Source organism: Hippocampus guttulatus, chromosome 16, assembly GCF_054856545.1.
Source record: "Hippocampus guttulatus isolate MCC_2025c chromosome 16, RoL_Hgut_1.0, whole genome shotgun sequence".
Classification (NCBI taxonomy): domain Eukaryota; kingdom Metazoa; phylum Chordata; class Actinopteri; order Syngnathiformes; family Syngnathidae; genus Hippocampus; species Hippocampus guttulatus.
This window is the reverse complement of record NC_141276.1, coordinates 4,870,793-4,887,316: the sequence shown is the minus strand read 5'-3', so window position 1 is coordinate 4,887,316 and position 16,524 is coordinate 4,870,793. Positions and strand designations below refer to the sequence as shown.

Genomic DNA, 16,524 nt, shown 5'->3' with positions numbered 1-16,524 from the left:
AAGGCCTGCTCCTGCGATTGCACCCTTCAAAAAGTAGTATAAATGACACTTGGTTGCATAATGTCCAGGACTATACTATGCAGTATATTGTAATATGATCATGTTGTTCATGTGCCAGGGTGGTGCTGTAATGCCAACAAATTTAGTTCAACTTGTTGACACAAAATGTAGCACAATGTCACACCCTTTCCAGGCCTGAAATAGCGTATGTCTTCCTGTCAACGAGACAAAGTACCAGACTCCAGTGCACTTTATTGACTTTTTCTCAGATATTCATTCAAAACAGCCTGCAGAAAAGCAACCTCACAGCGGACATAATTTAAAATGTCATTGAAGAGTATATTAATGCGATGATTACAAATCAATGGAACCCAGTGGTGATGCTTCAAATGTAAAAGCAGGTGCAGTTTTAAAAACCCACCAAGACAAAAACATGATGATGCAGTGAAGTGTGCTGATAAGATGATGACAAAATGTCTTTTGCGACGTCCACTCGTTTTTGTGCGAGCTTCACATTGCTTTCACTTTGATCTGTTTCATCTTCATCTGCTTCTTCTCGATCTTCTTCTGCTCTCGTCTCTGAGCCGCTTCCTGAACAAACGAAAAGGATGCAATGTTTATGGTTGGTGACTGTGTGATCCTTTGGAAGCAAGCAGAATCATAAATAACAGCTCTGGGCGTGGTTGTATCGGCACCTCAAGGCGGCGTTGTCTCTCTGGGTCCTCCTCGTTCATGATCCTCTCCTTCTCGGCCCGCTTCTTCTCCTCGCGTCGGGTCTGCGCGGCCTCCTGGCGCTGAGCGTGCGTCTGCTTCAGGAAATTCTCCTCCACGCGGGCACGGTTGCGATCTGCCTTCATTTTCCCCTGCGGGACGAAGGAGGGCAGCAGGAGGACACTTTAGTGCTTTGCAACCTTCACATTAGTTTAGTCTGAATTAGATTCTGTTGGGTGTGTTTGTTATTCATGTGTGTTTATTTGTTTGCATGTATTTGTTTATTGTGTGTGTGTGTGTGAGTCTACCTCTCTGTTGAGACGCAGCTTCTTGACTTTATCGATGCTGTAGATAACCATGTTCATGAGGGGCAGGAGAGCGTCCATGTCTTTGGGAGAAGTGTTGCCCATTCCAGGCACTACATGATACACACAAAACGGATTAGAGACCATGACAATGACAATGACAATTAATGGCATGGTCCCTCAGTGAGTGTTGTAGCAAAGACCATTAAATGTAAACAGCAAAGTCTTCTTTGTTTCAGGTAGCTTTAAAGGCTGACCCTCCCTGAAAAACAACACAGGGTATGAATATCATACAAAACTGCTGTAAATTGTTTAAAAAAAAAAACAATTAAATATGATACCCACTCTTGCATAACTTTTGGACCAGAAAATTGGTCCGAAAAATGGATGGACTCGATCTTGTCGGCGTGGTTGGTGATATAATGAACCATCTGTGAAACACAAGCACACAGAATGATAGAAAGAAGCAAAACATCGTACTATTTAAAATAAAAAATAAAAAAATCATAATCGTTACCTTGTTGTCCATCACGCCATCCGTGACCTCGCCCATCTCCGTTAGAATTGCCAAAGAGTCTGGAAGGCCAAACTTTGCTCCGGACTTTGGCTTGTCGCCGCAGAACTCACTCTAAACAAAAACAACAACAATCGTAGCTCCCACTGATAGTTTATGTATGCTTTGCGTCTTTCTTGGATGATGCACATGGCGACTAATTGGGGAATGGCATCTACTGGAGGAAAAAGGTATTTACCAAGTCCTGCAGCTCCTTCTGGAGGCGGCCCATCGCCTTCTTGGTGCCCACAGCAAACACAAACGTGTCCATGTCTTCATCATTCAGAGTCACTTTGATTTGCTATGCACAAAACGATGAAGACACACAGTATATTTGACAACGACAACTATTTGCGCTTTCTCGCTACACGTAGCGGATATTATGGGAATGTGTTAAACACTGCTGTTGACTTGATACCAACCACTTGGTCACAGGTGGGCCTCATCATCCTGGCCAGAACATTGAGCAGGTCCTGTCTCTTCAGGAACTGCAAACGCATAAACATGCACCATTAAATGTGAACACAGACACAAAAACACATTATCTACCACACACACACACGTCACTAGCTGCGCACCCACAATCCTACCTCCCCACGCACTATACTAACACCCCCGCAAAGACTACAGTACTCCACCCAACTCAAACCCACGCGAAACCTGGCTCACATATTACCCCCTTCCATATACACAATACTAACGCTACACACACACTACCCTCCCACTGATGCACTATACTTACCCTTCCAAACTAAAATACTAATACACACCAAACTACCACACAAACCCATACACAGTACCACACACACGCACGCCCCGGTCCTTTACCTTGAGCTGTATGAGCATTCCCTCACAACAGACACGTCCAGAGCACCACAAGTTGTAGATATGTTCATTTTCCTGATTGAGCTTTCCCGTGCTCACTGCGTCTTTGCTGGTGCCGTCATCACCTGTGCGCACAATCATCCATTTCCAGTTGTTGTTGCATCATCATTTAAAAAATAAAAAAATAATATATATATATATACTGTATATATAATAATAATACAAAAATGGTGAGCACGGGCAACTCACCTACAAGAGCAAAGTTGCTCTCTAGCAGCTCTCTGTGAGAGTTGAACCAGGACTGAGCCAGGCGGCTGTTCTTGTTCTTGCCGATGATGTAGTTCATGATGTAGGCCAGCAGGCCCGTCACCATCAGGATCTCCATGTAGTAGCTCTCCCAGCTATTCTGAAGATGGGCTGGAACCTGAACAAGCAAATAACAAGTCTCTATTGGGGAGGTGCAGGGACAAGATAAATAAAAACTGGTGGATAACCTTTGAAAACATGACTGGAGGTTCAAAAATGATTTTTAGAGATCTTGCTTTAAACATGAAAATTAATACTTTAATCATGCTTTATTTGTTTAAAGATAATTCTAAATTAATAATGCCTTGCTTTAAACAGTGTTAAGGAGTGTTAAAAAAACAACTAAACTTTGGCCTAGTTTTGAATATTCAGGATGCATCTGATAACTATACTGTGCAGGCAAAAGAAAGACAAGTGACGGCAATAATCTAAAGAGAGGCTTTCAGAGTTAAAGCAGATTTACCGTATGGATTATGAGGGGGTCTTTCATGGGGTGCCCAGTCTTCTCCATGTCGCCAATACCCTCAAACTCCTCCTGGTCATATTTACTGTAAATGTCCTGATCCTGAGGATAACATATCAGAAAATTGCATTAAATATAATTTCTGAAACTTATTTGTATGAAGGTTTAAGTAACCACAAACAGCAATATATTACAGCTCCCCCCCCCCCTCCACACAAGCACGCAACCACCGTCAGATGCACTAACTTTTAAAAAATATACTCCTACTTTACTCCCCTCGACACACACGTACACACGACTGTACTCTCACAAGTGAATCCTACTTGGGCATCCAAGTCATCAAAACCATCTTGGCCATCCTCCAACTCCACTGTGGCCTCATTTTCATCCTCGTCTTCGTCAGGTCGCAAAGAAGGGCTGCCCCGAGCAGGTGGTGGGGCGGTGCCAGCCTCGGGCACTGCATCATCATCGCTCATATCCTCAAATTCGGCAAAGTCGTTGTCGTCAAAGTCAGCCAGGTCCTCGCCATCATCAAAGTCATCATTGTAGCGTCCACCGGAGACTGGGAAGGCCAGGAGCAGGAGGAGCAGTGGGAGCAGCAGGATAGATAAATGTCGCATGGTGGACCCTGCAAGAAAGAGAAAAGTGATGTAATCATCCAAGGTTTATCATCTTTCGTATGTCATCCTGCAGTACATTTGATCAGGACTTGTAAACAACCCCACCCCTGTGTTTTGTCATTCAATGGAGGAAATTAGAGTACAAGACTTTAATTAGCTACCTTAGTAGACTCTTCAAGATCAAACTGTGTCGCAAACGCCACCTTAGCAACATAATACAGCTAATAAAAGTGTAGCGTTGCTTATATGCGCAATTTCATCTTGGACACCTGTCAGTTTTTGTGGGATTGACTCCCTCAGCTCACACGTAATCAGACCCCTGCACCCTACCATCCCCCCTATCACTTTCTTACGAACCAGCTCTGCCGCTAGCATGCTAACTAGCGACTACAAGCCCGAGCTCACAAATGAAAAGTGACACCAAAACACTTATTGAACAGATTCAAGTACAAGAATTCTAACAGCTTACCGGACCCTTCCTGTTGGGTTCGCGTTACGATATCTGCTCTCAAACAGTCCCCAAATATTCTAATTTATTGCAACGGGTGGCTGGAGGAAGCTTGACACGGATTTAACCTCTCAAAGTAAAACTACGGCGGCGAGACTTCCTTTGTCAACGCGAGAGTTTGTCCACGACAGCAACGCGAGCTGACGTTGGACTTCCAAATGGCGAGACAGCATAAATATGTTCATATCTATCATTCATTCTTTTTTCAACACTGCTTATCCTGAAAGAGGGTTGCGGGTCTTGCTAGAGCCTACCTCAGCTGACTTCGGGCCGAAGGGGACCGTATAAAACCGTATAAAATCCAATCTTATTCATATGAAACTCCTGAAAGATCATTTACGTAGCAGAGTTTTCAATTAGGAGACGAAATACAAAACAGAAAGAAAACTCAATCTTTTCTTCCAAGTAATTATGATTAATAATTACTCTTACCTATGTGTATAATGCATATTTACGATGTTATAAAATGTATTAGTAGCATGGCCTTATTTGTTGTTGGTTTGAAAGGAATTCGTAGAGACATGGCTGATTTTTTTTATTTTTAAATCAATGGTGATCAGCCATAATTATAAATGAGGGTAAAATACACACGGGTGTCAAGAATATTTAAATGTTCAAAATGATTTAAATGTTCAAAATGATTGTTGATGTGAAAGAACTACTGAACGTTTCCCAAAATATAGCTCGTAATTTGAAAGACGTAAACGGAAGTCGCCCACTACTAGCCCGCTAGCCTGACAAAGCTTTGTCGTTCTGAACGAGCTATGGCTGGCACGCTTTGTTGACTAAAGTGGCCGTGGTATTGCATTACATTAGCGTTTTCGCGACGCGACGCGACGGCGACCACCACTGCAATTTCTATTAATTATTCTTACGGGTTGAACAAAAGTGGTCGCGGTCGCTTCCCGAGGGGAGACTTATTCGCGGTTAGCTAACGCGAACGTGTTAGCTCCGCTAAGCTAGGATGTCGCTGCACGGAAAGAGAAAAGAAATCTACAAATACGAGGCGCCATGGACGGTCTACGCAATGAACTGGAGCGTGAGGCCGGACAAACGCTTTCGCTTGGCTCTGGGAAGCTTTGTGGAAGAATACAACAACAAGGTGTGAGCATGGTTTACATTATTTGAATTGAGGGCTCTTTGATAAAACCCGGGCTAAAGATAGCGGTAGATGGTAATGCTCATGATAATTTTGTGCAGCGGAGCACCAATGCGTGATTAAATTGTGTCATTTTACTGAAAACAATGTCGGGTAACGTTACCTTACACCCTAAATTCAAATTAATCGCCATTATTTATGTGTCTGCTTTTAGGTCCAGCTGGTGGGTCTCGAAGAAGAGAGCTCAGAGTTCGTGTGCAGGAACACCTTTGACCACCCGTACCCCACCACCAAGATCATGTGGATCCCAGATACCAAGGGGGTCTACCCGGACCTGTTGGCCACCAGCGGGGACTACCTGCGCATCTGGAGGGTGTGTTGGGTGAACTCACGTGCTTTTTTCCCCCTTTGTCTGTTTGTGTTTATGTATCACTGACATAAACGTGATGACAACAGGAAATGGTCCTCCATGCAAAAAAAAAAAAAAATCGAATAAAGGTTTAGCTAGCATATTGGTTTATCTTTGACAATATTAACAAATTGATTCAAGTAGATTATTTAAAAACAAAACTAACAATGAATAGAATAGAAATGTGTGGTAAGAAACTTAAACAATCAAACTTATTTTTGAGCAAATGCTCATTGGCTGGAATACAGAACAGAGTGGGTTGTACTTCTCTGACCCTTATCTCGTGCATTTTCTCTTGGAGAAGAAGTAACAAGTACTGAAAATGTCCTCCACATTGCAGGTCAGTGACACGGAAACGCGTCTTGAATGTTTGCTAAACAACAACAAGAACTCAGACTTCTGTGCACCGCTTACGTCCTTCGACTGGAACGAGGTGGATCCTAACCTGCTGGGTAAGAAGAAGAAGAAGAATCTCAGGGGCTGTCTTGCCGAAATAAGATGTGTCCTACCACCTGTGCAGGCACATCAAGCATTGACACCACCTGCACCATCTGGGGCCTGGAGACAGGGCAGGTTCTTGGCCGTGTCAACCTGGTGTCAGGGCACGTCAAAACGCAGCTCATCGCCCATGACAAAGAGGTTAGTGTGATCTAGGCTGGGCAATGAATCCATTTGAAGAAACCAGTTATCCTTTTTTTTTTCCTTGCGTGCTTCTTTAAAATCAAAGCGCTGTCTTCCTGATGTGCACTCTTGCGGCAAACAACATGGCTGCGAACAAAATGGAGCTAGTTTACAAAAAAAAGCACAGTCAACTTTGTGACTTTCCCCACCCATTGCGTGACTGTTAATGTGATTCCTCCTTTAAAATTGGAGATTAGATTTTTGTAAAAGAAAAAAAAAAAGAGACTTTATTGTAAGGCCGTATTGCCCAGCTCAAGTGTTTTCATGTGATTCCCCTCCCCACAGGTGTACGACATCGCCTTCAGCCGGGCGGGCGGCGGTCGCGACATGTTCGCCTCGGTGGGCGCCGACGGCTCGGTGCGCATGTTCGACCTGCGGCACCTGGAGCACAGCACCATCATCTATGAGGATCCCCAGCACCACCCGCTGCTGCGCCTCTGCTGGAACAAGCAAGACCCCAACTATCTGGCCACCATGGCCATGGATGGCATGGAGGTCAGTCTTATACCCTAAACAAACACGTTCAGCAGCTCAAATTACCTGGCATCAGAGCCATTTATATTAACTGAATTGAAAATTAAATTGTTTGAAAAACATGTTCGGACCTTTCAGGACTATATCGTCTTTTAATGTTTACAAAAACATACTGACATCATTGAAAACTAAATTGCCTTGATAGTTAAGTTCATGACCCTTCACTCTTGACACCAGTGCGCCTCTGACAAGTCTCGTTGTGGTTTGTGCGTACAAGGTTGTGATCCTCGATGTGCGTGTGCCGTGCACGCCGGTGGCTCGCCTCAACAACCATCGCGCCTGTGTCAATGGCATTGCCTGGGCGCCACACTCCTCATGTCACATCTGCACTGCAGGTAAATCACACACCTACCTGTACATGTTTTTTTTTTTTTGTCTTGCTGATTTATTTCTTGAAAGAGGAGAGATTTTGTGTGTGTGTGTGTGTGTCTCCACTTGTTCATGTGTGTGCATCGTCTGGGAGCGTGTTTGCTATGGATGTGTAGGATCGTGTGTGTCTATCAATGGCTGAGTCTACATGTGTGTCCGATGTCAGTTACAAGAATAACCATGAACCACATGCTGCTTCACCAAGTCACAAGATGAGTTTGCACTTGCGTTTGGGGAAAAAAAACATGTATTCTACCTCTCGTTTTTTTTCCTCCCCCTTTCCTTTTTTTTCCCCTCCCGCGGTAGCCGACGACCACCAGGCACTGATCTGGGACATCCAGCAGATGCCGCGAGCCATCGAGGACCCCATCCTGGCATACACGGCCGAGGGCGAGATCAACAATGTGCAGTGGGCCTCCACGCAGCCCGACTGGATCGCCATCTGCTACAACAATTGTCTCGAGATCCTACGTGTCTGAATGGGAAGGAGGGCTTTTTCCTCCCTGCTTCTTCCAGTGGACTCTGAGTGAACTGTTTTGAGTGGCTGTACTGTACTCCGCAATAAGCCTGGCTTTTTTTTTTTGTCTGTGATACCATTTTTCTTTTTCTTCTTTGTCTTCTCCGCCTTCTTCTCCCCAGTGCGTTCCAGCTCTTTATTTATTCTGCTCTCCAGGCAGACATCTTTTGTACTGAGGAGCTTCAGTTCCACACTGACATGAAAAGGAATAATTGCGCCACGAGATTTAGGATGGAAAAGTTTCCATTTAAAAAAAAGTATCTTTTAGAATATTTGTTAACATTTTCCAGCAGAAAATCTGTCATTTTTGAGAGGGAAATAAAAAAGTCGAAGAAAAAAAATCAGATTTTTCACGGAATTTGTCATTGAGAAGTGTAATATTAAAAAAGTTAATTCATTAAACATAAAATTTAACAGGCAACTCTCTTTCCAATCATCAGAAAATGTAGTTAATATTACTATGTGATGGGCCAGCATATTTGACTTTGTCAGATATATCTTTTATCTTCAAAAGAAAATCTCAGACTTATTTCCTCAAGTGTGATTTTAAAAATTGCCTTTTTTGAAAATATCAGATTTGTTTTCTTTAATATTTCAATTGCTTTCTAGCTATATATTATTTTCTTGTAAATATTTTTTCCTCATGGGAAATGCAACTGTTGTCTTAAAACTACATTTTTCCATCCTAGAAAATCTATGACTTTTAATCCGCTGTTATTAATAATGTTCCTTTTCAGTGTGTCCCTGATATTCCTTGGTATCGTAGTGCTTGGAACTAAGATGTGTGTGAGATGATCTTCATATTTTTGTTTGTTTGTGTTGCGAAGACGGAATACAGATTCTACCGGGTTCTTCTACAGGTGGTACAAGTGTCGCCACTTTCACCCGTTCCATGGACAGCAGCAACTCCAGACTTAGTTCATTTCTTTGTAAACTCATTTGCTCATTTCATCACGTCCTGGCCTGTGCCGGAAAATTGACTTTTGTTCTCTCATGTCGTTCCATACGTCGAGATCGTGTCCTTGTAGCATGCCATTACTAGACAAGGGGGGGAAAAGTGTACATACAGTACATATAAATCTATCCAGCTAAAATGTCAGATAGCAAAGTGGTCAAGTTGTAGGCTGTTTTTCTGCATTAGGTCCTATGGAATTTGCGCTAATAATAAATTGTATTACTCCATTTATAAACTCGGTTTGTATTTATTGTCTATTTTCTATGTATTAAATCATGTTCTTCATTCATCCGTGTTTTTATTTATTTTTGCTCATTTAGTCATCATAATCGTTTGGTGACTTCCGTTAAATGACGTCGCCAAAGACTCACCCCAGTTGGTAATGCACTAATTAGTACGATTTGGGTGTGTGAACGGTATTTAAAGTAGCGAGGCGAATGAAAAACACCTTTTACCGTAAAATACTGTAATTCATCTTAAATATTCATATAATACAGGATAGTAAAACAGTAAGTAATCGTTGTGCCTTGTTAATACTGTACACTTATATTAAGTGGGTGTAGCAAGTGAAATTGACCTGATTCCATTTTAGACAACGCCCCAACAACGCAAATGTATCAGGTTATATTATTTTAAAATTGCTACGTATCATTTCAGCGTTGTTTTCTCATAAAAGCAGAAATATATCAAGACTAGCCAGGGAGAGCTGCGGCAGTGTCCAGATGTTCGAAAGGACGCGGAGGAGAACTGCCCAATTGGCAGGTCAGCAGCATACGTCATAAATTCCCGCCTGCATTTTACAATTCACCAATCAGGGCTCCTCGAGTATGAAAAGGCGGAAAAAAACAAGGTAAGGAAGTAGGTGGGAGGAGAACTGTTTGACGTGTCGTTGTTATGCTGTTAAGAGTCTTTAACAAAATGTTTAGAAATTACACATGCTATTTTATTGTATCTTGGTAAAAGATAACCCACTTGAATTATTGTGTTAGGCAAATCAAATGTGATTGTGATTTATATATACAGTATATCGACACCAATTGCAGATCGAAAATTGGATATTTCAGGGGTTTCCTGCATCAAGCACAAATGGGGGACTGCGGTGTTCTTTTAGCCACCGAGAGGTACGGCAGTGGCGAATCTTGGCAGTATGTAGTAAAGGACGGAGCCCTGGACAGGAGAAGAGACGGCGTTGAAGCTGAGTCGAGAGGAAACTCCTTTGTTGGTGTTTTTAAAGTAAGGAAGCCTTACGAAAAATCTGTAGTTTTATTGTATTTTCTTTGACTTCTTAATTTTTCATATATTCCAGAGCGTATTTCTGCCTCAAGGGTACCCTGACAGTGTGAGTGGAGACTACTTGCAGTACCAGTTTTGGGATACTGTGCAGGTGCAGTACGATAGTGCCTTGACTTAAAAAAAGATATATTTCAGTGACCATGCTTGAAACTTAAATTACTCTTATCTCAAATGAATTTGTCTATTGAAATGAATGGAAATGCCATTAATCCATTCCAGCGCATCAAAAAGCATTTTTTTGGGTTATATTTTTTTTAATGTGATCAATTGCAATGAGGGAATAGGCCAGTCCGACCTGGCAGACCCAAGCGTATTATGAGGGTTTGTTGTGAGCATCTGGCAGAATCCCTCCCCGCAACTCCATCAACACGCCTTCCTCAGTATCGATCATGAAATCTGAATCTTTACGTTCTTGTCAGTTGCCACCCCTAATGGTCAACATCATTCTCCTCAGGCCTTCTCCAGCTCTCTGTCAGGAACGCTGGCCACCCAGGCGTCACTCAGAGGTGTCGGTGTGGGAAACCAGGAAGCCACAGTGGCTGCGGCCACAGTCACCTGGCTGCTAAGAGGTAAATAGAATCTACATTGTTATGCTTATTGTATATTGACACCCTTCAATTGTAATGTTTTTCTTAGATGGAACCAGCATGTTGGGAAGGATCGTCTTCGCCTGGCTAAAAGGGTAAAGCTCAGCACTGTGCCTTTTAGACAGAGTAATGGGCCACATTTGGTCTTGGCATCCCAAACGAGTCTCCCTTTCAATACACGCCAAGGTGTTTTTTTTCCTCTCCAGATTTATCGAAGCATGCCTTTCATGGATCTTACTGTGTGCACTCGTAACCTAAAATGCAAGAAATTGTCCCAAACGTGTTGATAACATGAAGAATATACAACCAAGGACTATACTCAAACCTCTCCGTGACTGATTAAAAGGATCGTCCAACTACATTTGTCCATCCAGTGAAAACTTGAAACATTTTGTTGTTATTCCTGCAGAAACAAGTTGGATTCTGGGGCCAAAAAATGGAGGTATGCTTAATACAATATTTTTTTAATTTTAATTTTTATTTCACAGACTAACCCTGTCTCAATGTTTGTCAAGGCTTTTTGCAGATATTCTCAATGACATTGCCATGTTCGTGGAAATACTCGCCCCATTTTTTCCTGCTTGGTTCACCTTGATTGTGTGCACGTCGGGCATTTTCAAGGTAAATCAAATAGAAGTCGTGAACATGAAATGGCTGAGGCCACTATTTCACCAAGGCTAGTTAGATTTGTGAGTGTAAAAATGTATTATTTTTTTTCATAGTGGCCATGGTTACACTGAAGAAAGCAGATGTATTTTACAATACAGAAATTGTCGTGCTGTAACTTCTTTCTCACTCATTGTCGAAATGTGTTCTCTCCAGTCAGTGGTCGGCGTGGCTGGCGGAGCCACCAGAGCTGCTCTGACTGTCCATCAAGCTCGCCGAGACAACATGGCAGACATCTCCGCCAAAGATGGCAGTCAGGTTCTTTGAACATTCCTTTAAATATTTCTGAGTAATGGTATTTGTGTCTGCTAGAGCACCGAGTTCCAACACAGAATAGGTCAAGGAAGGTAGGAAGTGTACTACAAGCTAATGATGTTGTGCTTTCTGACAAAGAAGACAAAAAGCTAAGGTGACCCTTCGAAAAAGAGAACTTTTGATGTTGTATTTTCCCGAAAAGAAGACAAACTCTTAAAGTTACAGTTGCAATTTGCACAAAGACAACCCATTGAATATTTTATATTTCTTACAACAAAATGTAATTCCAGGAGACTTTGGTGAATTTGGCTGGACTCCTGGTCAGTTTGATCCTCATTCCACTCGTCACGGACAACCCGGGGTAAGTGCTAAGCGACCAGTTGTAATCCGAATTCAGATATTCATTTTTTTCCCCTCCCACTTGCCAGATTGACCATCAGCCTGTTCTGCCTCTTCACCGCCCTCCACTTGTTCGCCAACTACAAGGCGGTGCGTTCAGTAGTCATGGAAACATTAAACGAGGCGCGGCTCTCCATCGTGCTGCGACATTTCCTGCGAGACGGATATGTCCCAACGCCACTCGAAACCAATCGGGAGGAACCTGTCTTTTTGGGTATAAGAAACATGACTGCTGGCTGTATATTTTCAGATAATTGTGGAAGTAAGAATTATATCTGTATTTGTTTCCCCCAGAGTTTAGGAAAACATTACCTATCAAACTTGGTGTGAGGCTTCAGGAAGTTGTTCAAAGGTAACCCTCAAAATTTGTTTGACTTTTGGGGCATATTTTTGTGTCACTTTTGGGCTGTCAGAATTCCACTTTAAATGTTTGTACACAACAATTTGACATATTTTTCTTAGCCCGGAGCAGTTCCGTTTGGCTTTGATGAGAAAGGACGCACCCTTCCTAATAGGCATTACAAATGGTACAAAAGAGTCCTTCTAAAAAGTGGCCTTCCTCGGTGCATTTTAAATCTGTTTCTCTGTACTTCCAGGCTGTGTACAGGTGTGTTTGTCAGCGCACGCACACACGCGAGATGAAATCAGAGCGATGTGTCAAGCTATTTGGCTCAGTGATAGGTTGAGTCCATCAGGACGACATCAAGATTTCTGGGAAATGCTGCACAAGAGTTACATCTTGATAGACACTGAGTTTGACCGATTTCACAAAGGTGAGTTGACATGGAAATCTGTAACAGCTGCTGTTTAGAGTGTTTGATAAAACGATGGATTTGTTTGACAGGTGTGGAAGCTGCTGGGTGGGACGTGACGAGAACACTGCTCGACTGGGATGAATGGAGACTGGAGTGGAAGCCTAAAATCAGATGAAAACATGCACAGATATGTGTGTCAGACAGATGAAGTAAAGCTGTCCGTAACCTTGTCTTTTTAATTTCTGGAAAAAAACTTTTTTTAAGTGTTTGTTTGAAATTAGATTTAAAAGCAGTGTAGAAAGTTGTTTAGATAATGGATGGATGATGGATGCATTGTAAAGCCATAAATGTGAATGAGATGTGGCTCGATTTGTGCCCCAAACCCTTCAGACGCGTTTTAAGATTGGCCTAAAACAACCAGGGCGAATGTTAAAAATGTGTTAATTATAATTTTTTACTAAATGTGTCTTCTACTTCTTCCTTTCATAACTTTGCTGCTGTGAATTGGGAATTTCTCCATTGCGAGACTAATGAAGGTTTTCTTATCTTATCTTAAGAAATGTAGATTTGAACGTTAATTCGCCTCTACAAAAAAATACACTGGCAGGCTGCGCTTGACCCATAGGAGGCGTTTTTAATCTGAAACACTCCTGAATAAACAAACGAAGAAAAAAACGTAACTACAACTTCCGCCACAGGGGTGCTTTCTGTCCACGAGCCTGGTTAAGATATATAAATCCGCATACCTGTCAGGTTAAAAAAAAGTATATTGTAAAATATATTTATATACTATGACTAATGTTCTGGCCAGTTTTATATATCTATTTTATATCAAATCGGGGTTGACTGAATCCTTCCAACAGTCCTAATTTGAAAAGCGGATGTATTCGACGCTACGTTTGCCTACTTGATATCTTGTGCTAGCAAAACAAACACGATTTCAATAAACATTTCTGTGGTAAAGTTTTGTTCTAAATGGGTCGTTATAAGTGTGCTTACGAGTGTGAACACTCCGACGATGCCGACGAGAAGTATTTCAAGTGAGTTCGGCATCCCACTTTGTTTCTGGTTTCACCTTAAACCCAGTTGTAGTAGGGTTGCAAAGACAAATGTGTTTCCTAGGTTCCCACTGTGCAACGAGCGACGCCTGAAGAAATGGCTCGCCAATATGAATTGGAAGGACTGGACGCCTTCACGCTTTTCTGTGCTGTGTAGCAAACACTTTGAGGAGCAACACTTGGACCGAAGTGGCAAGTGTGTTCAGCTTCGGGAAGATGCCGTGCCCACAATATTCCTTCCTCAAGACGAAGCCAGCAAAACCAAGGTTTGTTGATAATGCTAATGGCCTCTGGGCATGGACTATACACCTATTCATCAATAATTTGTTTTTGGTCAATAAACATTATTGCCTTGTTAATGTGAAAAAAAATGCACCACATAAGCGGTAGAGAATGGATAGATGGATGCACTTTACTCGTCCTACTACTGATAAATAAGTAGATAAAAAATTATTACTTCAGTTGACCCCCCGCATACTCGCAGTTTTGGCATCTTCGTTTTCTGTGTTTTAATATAGAATTTTTGTACATTAAATAAATGCCAAGTTGACAAGTATCCCCCACTAAATGTGATGAGTTAATTTAATTCTTGAGGAAAGTCTGTTTTTGATATAGTAAATAGTGTGACTCATCTCATTGTAGACACCCAGCACTTCAAGAGGACGACAGAAAAAGGTGAACTTGACCATTACCTCATCAAAAGTGCACTGCTCACAGACTTGGATTCATTGTTTTTCCTCGTCTCGCCGATGGCAGCAAGTGAGCAGCAAAGCCTGGCAGACGAGTTCGGGCATGCCCTCGATGACCACGACGCATGACGAAGAAGAATTTGTGAATGCCGAAGTGGACGTGGACGTGAATGTGGAGGTGCAGGGGGAGGCGCTCAGGTGGAGGATCATCATGGACCCGACCTTTGTCAAGATCGCGTCCTTGCCACATTTCTTCCATGGAGATTACTGTGCCAAGCAGGTGATGCACATGATGATGATGATGATATCATCACTACTACTAGTCTTACCACGACTACTTTTACTACTACTGCTATGACAACAACTACAGCAAGCACAACTGCTATTTCTACTATTCTCATTTTTATGCATATTTATTTTGTTCTCAGCAGGATGTTCAGTGGGCACCCGACACAGATGTGCTTACAACCTCTACCAAGGAGGTTTGTTTGCAATTTTTCTTCAGTTGAGAAAAGGCCTTGGAAGAGGTCTTTCGCAGTGAACATTTTAACTGTTCCCAGGGTATTTAATATTGATTACTAATCAAGTCAAGAATTCGATAAGGCGATTCAGTGCCCTGACAATACATTGACTCTGACTAATAGGAGTGCTCACAGGCCATTTGAACAAATGTTTTGTCTCTGCCGTAGACGGATGGCCTAAATCCTGAAAAGGTGATTGAGGTGAGTTTTTTTTTTTTTTTTTAAACAAGGGATCATATAATATGATCCAAATGTTCTTAAATAGACTTTGATTGGGTGGTGTCAGGTGACGGCGGCGTGGCAGTGGCTAGGTTTGGACGTACGGGGTCCTCTACCGCTGACGTACAACGGGCACAAATATGTGGTGACATTAAGCGACTACTACTCCAAGTGGGTGGAGGCAGCAGCCGTGCCGTTCTATCTGCCCACGCATGTCGCCAAGCACATCGCTGATGCCATTGGCCACTTCGGCTTACCACTGCGGATCCTGTCTAGGCTGCCCTGCGAAGTCATCGGGCAGGTGAGTGATATTAACATGTGACATCTTCAACATGAAGCAAAGAAATAACATTGTAAATGATGTCAGATCAATCAAGAACTTGCCAGACAGCTGACAACCAGTGTGGCACTCGTAATTCAGCATCCGCACACCGGCGCCATTGATCTGAACACACAGCATATGATTGACAGGTTTGTATTATTATTCACTACACAAGCAAATGAGATTGTGATACCTTTCAAGTATCATCCGTGGCAATGTCTATGGTGACACATTATTGGTACTCAATCACTTGAAAAGTTCATATTTTCAGTCAAGTATTATTCTAACAATGCTGTTTTTTTAAGATTAAGGCATTTTTCTGGAGGGGAAGGGAGGGGTTTTTTTAGTTGTTTTTTTTACTCTGAAAAAAAAACAATTATCTGACGAACAAATCAAGAACTGAAACATCTTGGATGATGATATCTTTTTACACTGTTTTTAAACACTATTGTAAAGAGGGGGGAAATATATATATATATTTTTGTATTGTGTTGGCTCCAAGCATGGTGAGTGATCTGGTGGATGAGCACGCAACCGACTGGGACATCTTCCTTCCTGCCAAGGTGTTCACTTTATGCTTCCAAGAGCACTCTCACACCAAAGAAAGACCTTTTGCGCGACTCTGCTGCCGCGATTCGGAACTCGTCCACTCTCCACTAGAACTGCCCGTAAGTTTTCATATGTAAGCTTTGTCTTAAAATGATCTAAAATGTCTCCTCTTGTTTCCCAGTACACAGATGCACAGATCCAAGAAAGTACTTTCCTGGTGCAATATGGAGCATCAACCATTACACATATTTGAGTTGTATTTATTAATGCACAAATAATGCTCACTCTTAAAAAAAATAAAAATTTGTATTTTGAAACAAGTTTCGAGCCATTCACTTTTTTTCAAAGTAAAACAA

General features: G+C 42.2%; 4 protein-coding genes across 9 annotated transcripts; 3 read left to right on the top strand and 1 right to left on the bottom strand.

The window, feature by feature from the left end:
- Nucleotides 1–232: 232 nt before the first annotated feature.
- ccdc47 (coiled-coil domain containing 47) lies at nt 233–4,396 on the bottom strand. Its single transcript, XM_086134017.1, has 13 exons — nt 4,253–4,396; nt 3,487–3,791; nt 3,164–3,265; nt 2,644–2,818; nt 2,398–2,519; nt 1,992–2,057; nt 1,769–1,870; nt 1,534–1,644; nt 1,362–1,447; nt 1,220–1,278; nt 1,020–1,129; nt 696–863; nt 233–591 (listed from the first exon to the last, which is right to left on the bottom strand). Exons 2-13 carry the CDS (start codon nt 3,781–3,783, stop codon nt 511–513), a joined length of 1,479 nt encoding a protein of 492 aa, XP_085990143.1. The 5' UTR covers nt 3,784–3,791; nt 4,253–4,396; the 3' UTR covers nt 233–510.
- Nucleotides 4,397–5,003: 607 nt separating this feature from the next.
- dcaf7 (ddb1 and cul4 associated factor 7) lies at nt 5,004–9,144 on the top strand. 2 transcript variants are annotated; one of them, XM_086133832.1, is made up of 7 exons: nt 5,004–5,393; nt 5,605–5,763; nt 6,140–6,251; nt 6,320–6,438; nt 6,766–6,975; nt 7,232–7,349; nt 7,687–9,144. In XM_086133832.1, the coding sequence occupies exons 1-7, from the start codon at nt 5,256–5,258 to the stop codon at nt 7,860–7,862; spliced, it is 1,032 nt and encodes a 343-aa protein (XP_085989958.1). In that variant the 5' UTR covers nt 5,004–5,255; the 3' UTR covers nt 7,863–9,144. The 2 variants fall into 2 exon arrangements, with proteins under 2 accessions (XP_085989958.1, XP_085989959.1); XM_086133833.1 differs by having other exon boundaries at nt 5,005–5,393; nt 7,690–9,144.
- Nucleotides 9,145–9,723: 579 nt separating this feature from the next.
- rusf1 (RUS family member 1) lies at nt 9,724–13,272 on the top strand. 2 transcript variants are annotated; one of them, XM_086133800.1, is made up of 13 exons: nt 9,724–10,088; nt 10,162–10,194; nt 10,603–10,717; nt 10,785–10,830; nt 11,145–11,177; nt 11,251–11,356; nt 11,558–11,659; nt 11,947–12,017; nt 12,085–12,269; nt 12,350–12,407; nt 12,518–12,582; nt 12,652–12,828; nt 12,900–13,272. In XM_086133800.1, exons 1-13 carry the CDS (start codon nt 9,942–9,944, stop codon nt 12,983–12,985), a joined length of 1,224 nt encoding a protein of 407 aa, XP_085989926.1. In that variant the 5' UTR covers nt 9,724–9,941; the 3' UTR covers nt 12,986–13,272. The 2 variants fall into 2 exon arrangements, with proteins under 2 accessions (XP_085989926.1, XP_085989925.1); XM_086133799.1 differs by having other exon boundaries at nt 10,162–10,239.
- A 242-nt stretch (nt 13,273–13,514) lies between these two features.
- Nucleotides 13,515–16,488, top strand: LOC147192643 (uncharacterized). 4 transcript variants are annotated; one of them, XM_086133804.1, is made up of 10 exons: nt 13,515–13,850; nt 13,933–14,134; nt 14,511–14,543; nt 14,625–14,837; nt 14,989–15,039; nt 15,247–15,279; nt 15,365–15,598; nt 15,665–15,768; nt 16,122–16,287; nt 16,350–16,488. In XM_086133804.1, the coding sequence occupies exons 1-10, from the start codon at nt 13,786–13,788 to the stop codon at nt 16,419–16,421; spliced, it is 1,173 nt and encodes a 390-aa protein (XP_085989930.1). In that variant the 5' UTR covers nt 13,515–13,785; the 3' UTR covers nt 16,422–16,488. The 4 variants fall into 4 exon arrangements, with proteins under 4 accessions (XP_085989930.1, XP_085989929.1, XP_085989928.1 ...); XM_086133803.1 differs by having other exon boundaries at nt 14,986–15,039; XM_086133802.1 differs by having other exon boundaries at nt 13,515–14,134.
- Nucleotides 16,489–16,524: the final 36 nt, after the last annotated feature.

Bases quoted from the DNA above. Each gene is read 5' to 3' on its own strand.
- ccdc47 (XM_086134017.1), bottom strand. From the start codon at position 3,783: ATGCGACATTTATCTATCCTGCTGCTCCCACTGCTCCTCCTGCTCCTG. The intron at 1,279-1,361 runs GTGGGTATCATA...GTTGTTTTTCAG, and splicing joins GGTCCAAAAGTTATGCAAGA to GGAGGGTCAGCCTTTAAAGC. The intron at 592-695 runs GTGCCGATACAA...TCGTTTGTTCAG, and splicing joins AGAGACAACGCCGCCTTGAG to GAAGCGGCTCAGAGACGAGA.
- dcaf7 (XM_086133832.1), top strand. From the start codon at position 5,256: ATGTCGCTGCACGGAAAGAGAAAAGAAATCTACAAATACGAGGCGCCA. The intron at 6,439-6,765 runs GTTAGTGTGATC...CCCTCCCCACAG, and splicing joins TCATCGCCCATGACAAAGAG to GTGTACGACATCGCCTTCAG. The intron at 6,976-7,231 runs GTCAGTCTTATA...TGTGCGTACAAG, and splicing joins TGGCCATGGATGGCATGGAG to GTTGTGATCCTCGATGTGCG.
- rusf1 (XM_086133799.1), top strand. From the start codon at position 9,942: ATGGGGGACTGCGGTGTTCTTTTAGCCACCGAGAGGTACGGCAGTGGC. The intron at 10,831-11,144 runs GTAAAGCTCAGC...TTATTCCTGCAG, and splicing joins GTCTTCGCCTGGCTAAAAGG to AAACAAGTTGGATTCTGGGG. The intron at 12,408-12,517 runs GTAACCCTCAAA...TATTTTTCTTAG, and splicing joins CTTCAGGAAGTTGTTCAAAG to CCCGGAGCAGTTCCGTTTGG.
- LOC147192643 (XM_086133801.1), top strand. From the start codon at position 13,829: ATGCCGACGAGAAGTATTTCAAGTGAGTTCGGCATCCCACTTTGTTTC. The intron at 14,135-14,510 runs GTTTGTTGATAA...ATCTCATTGTAG, and splicing joins ACGAAGCCAGCAAAACCAAG to ACACCCAGCACTTCAAGAGG. The intron at 16,288-16,349 runs GTAAGTTTTCAT...CTTGTTTCCCAG, and splicing joins ACTCTCCACTAGAACTGCCC to TACACAGATGCACAGATCCA.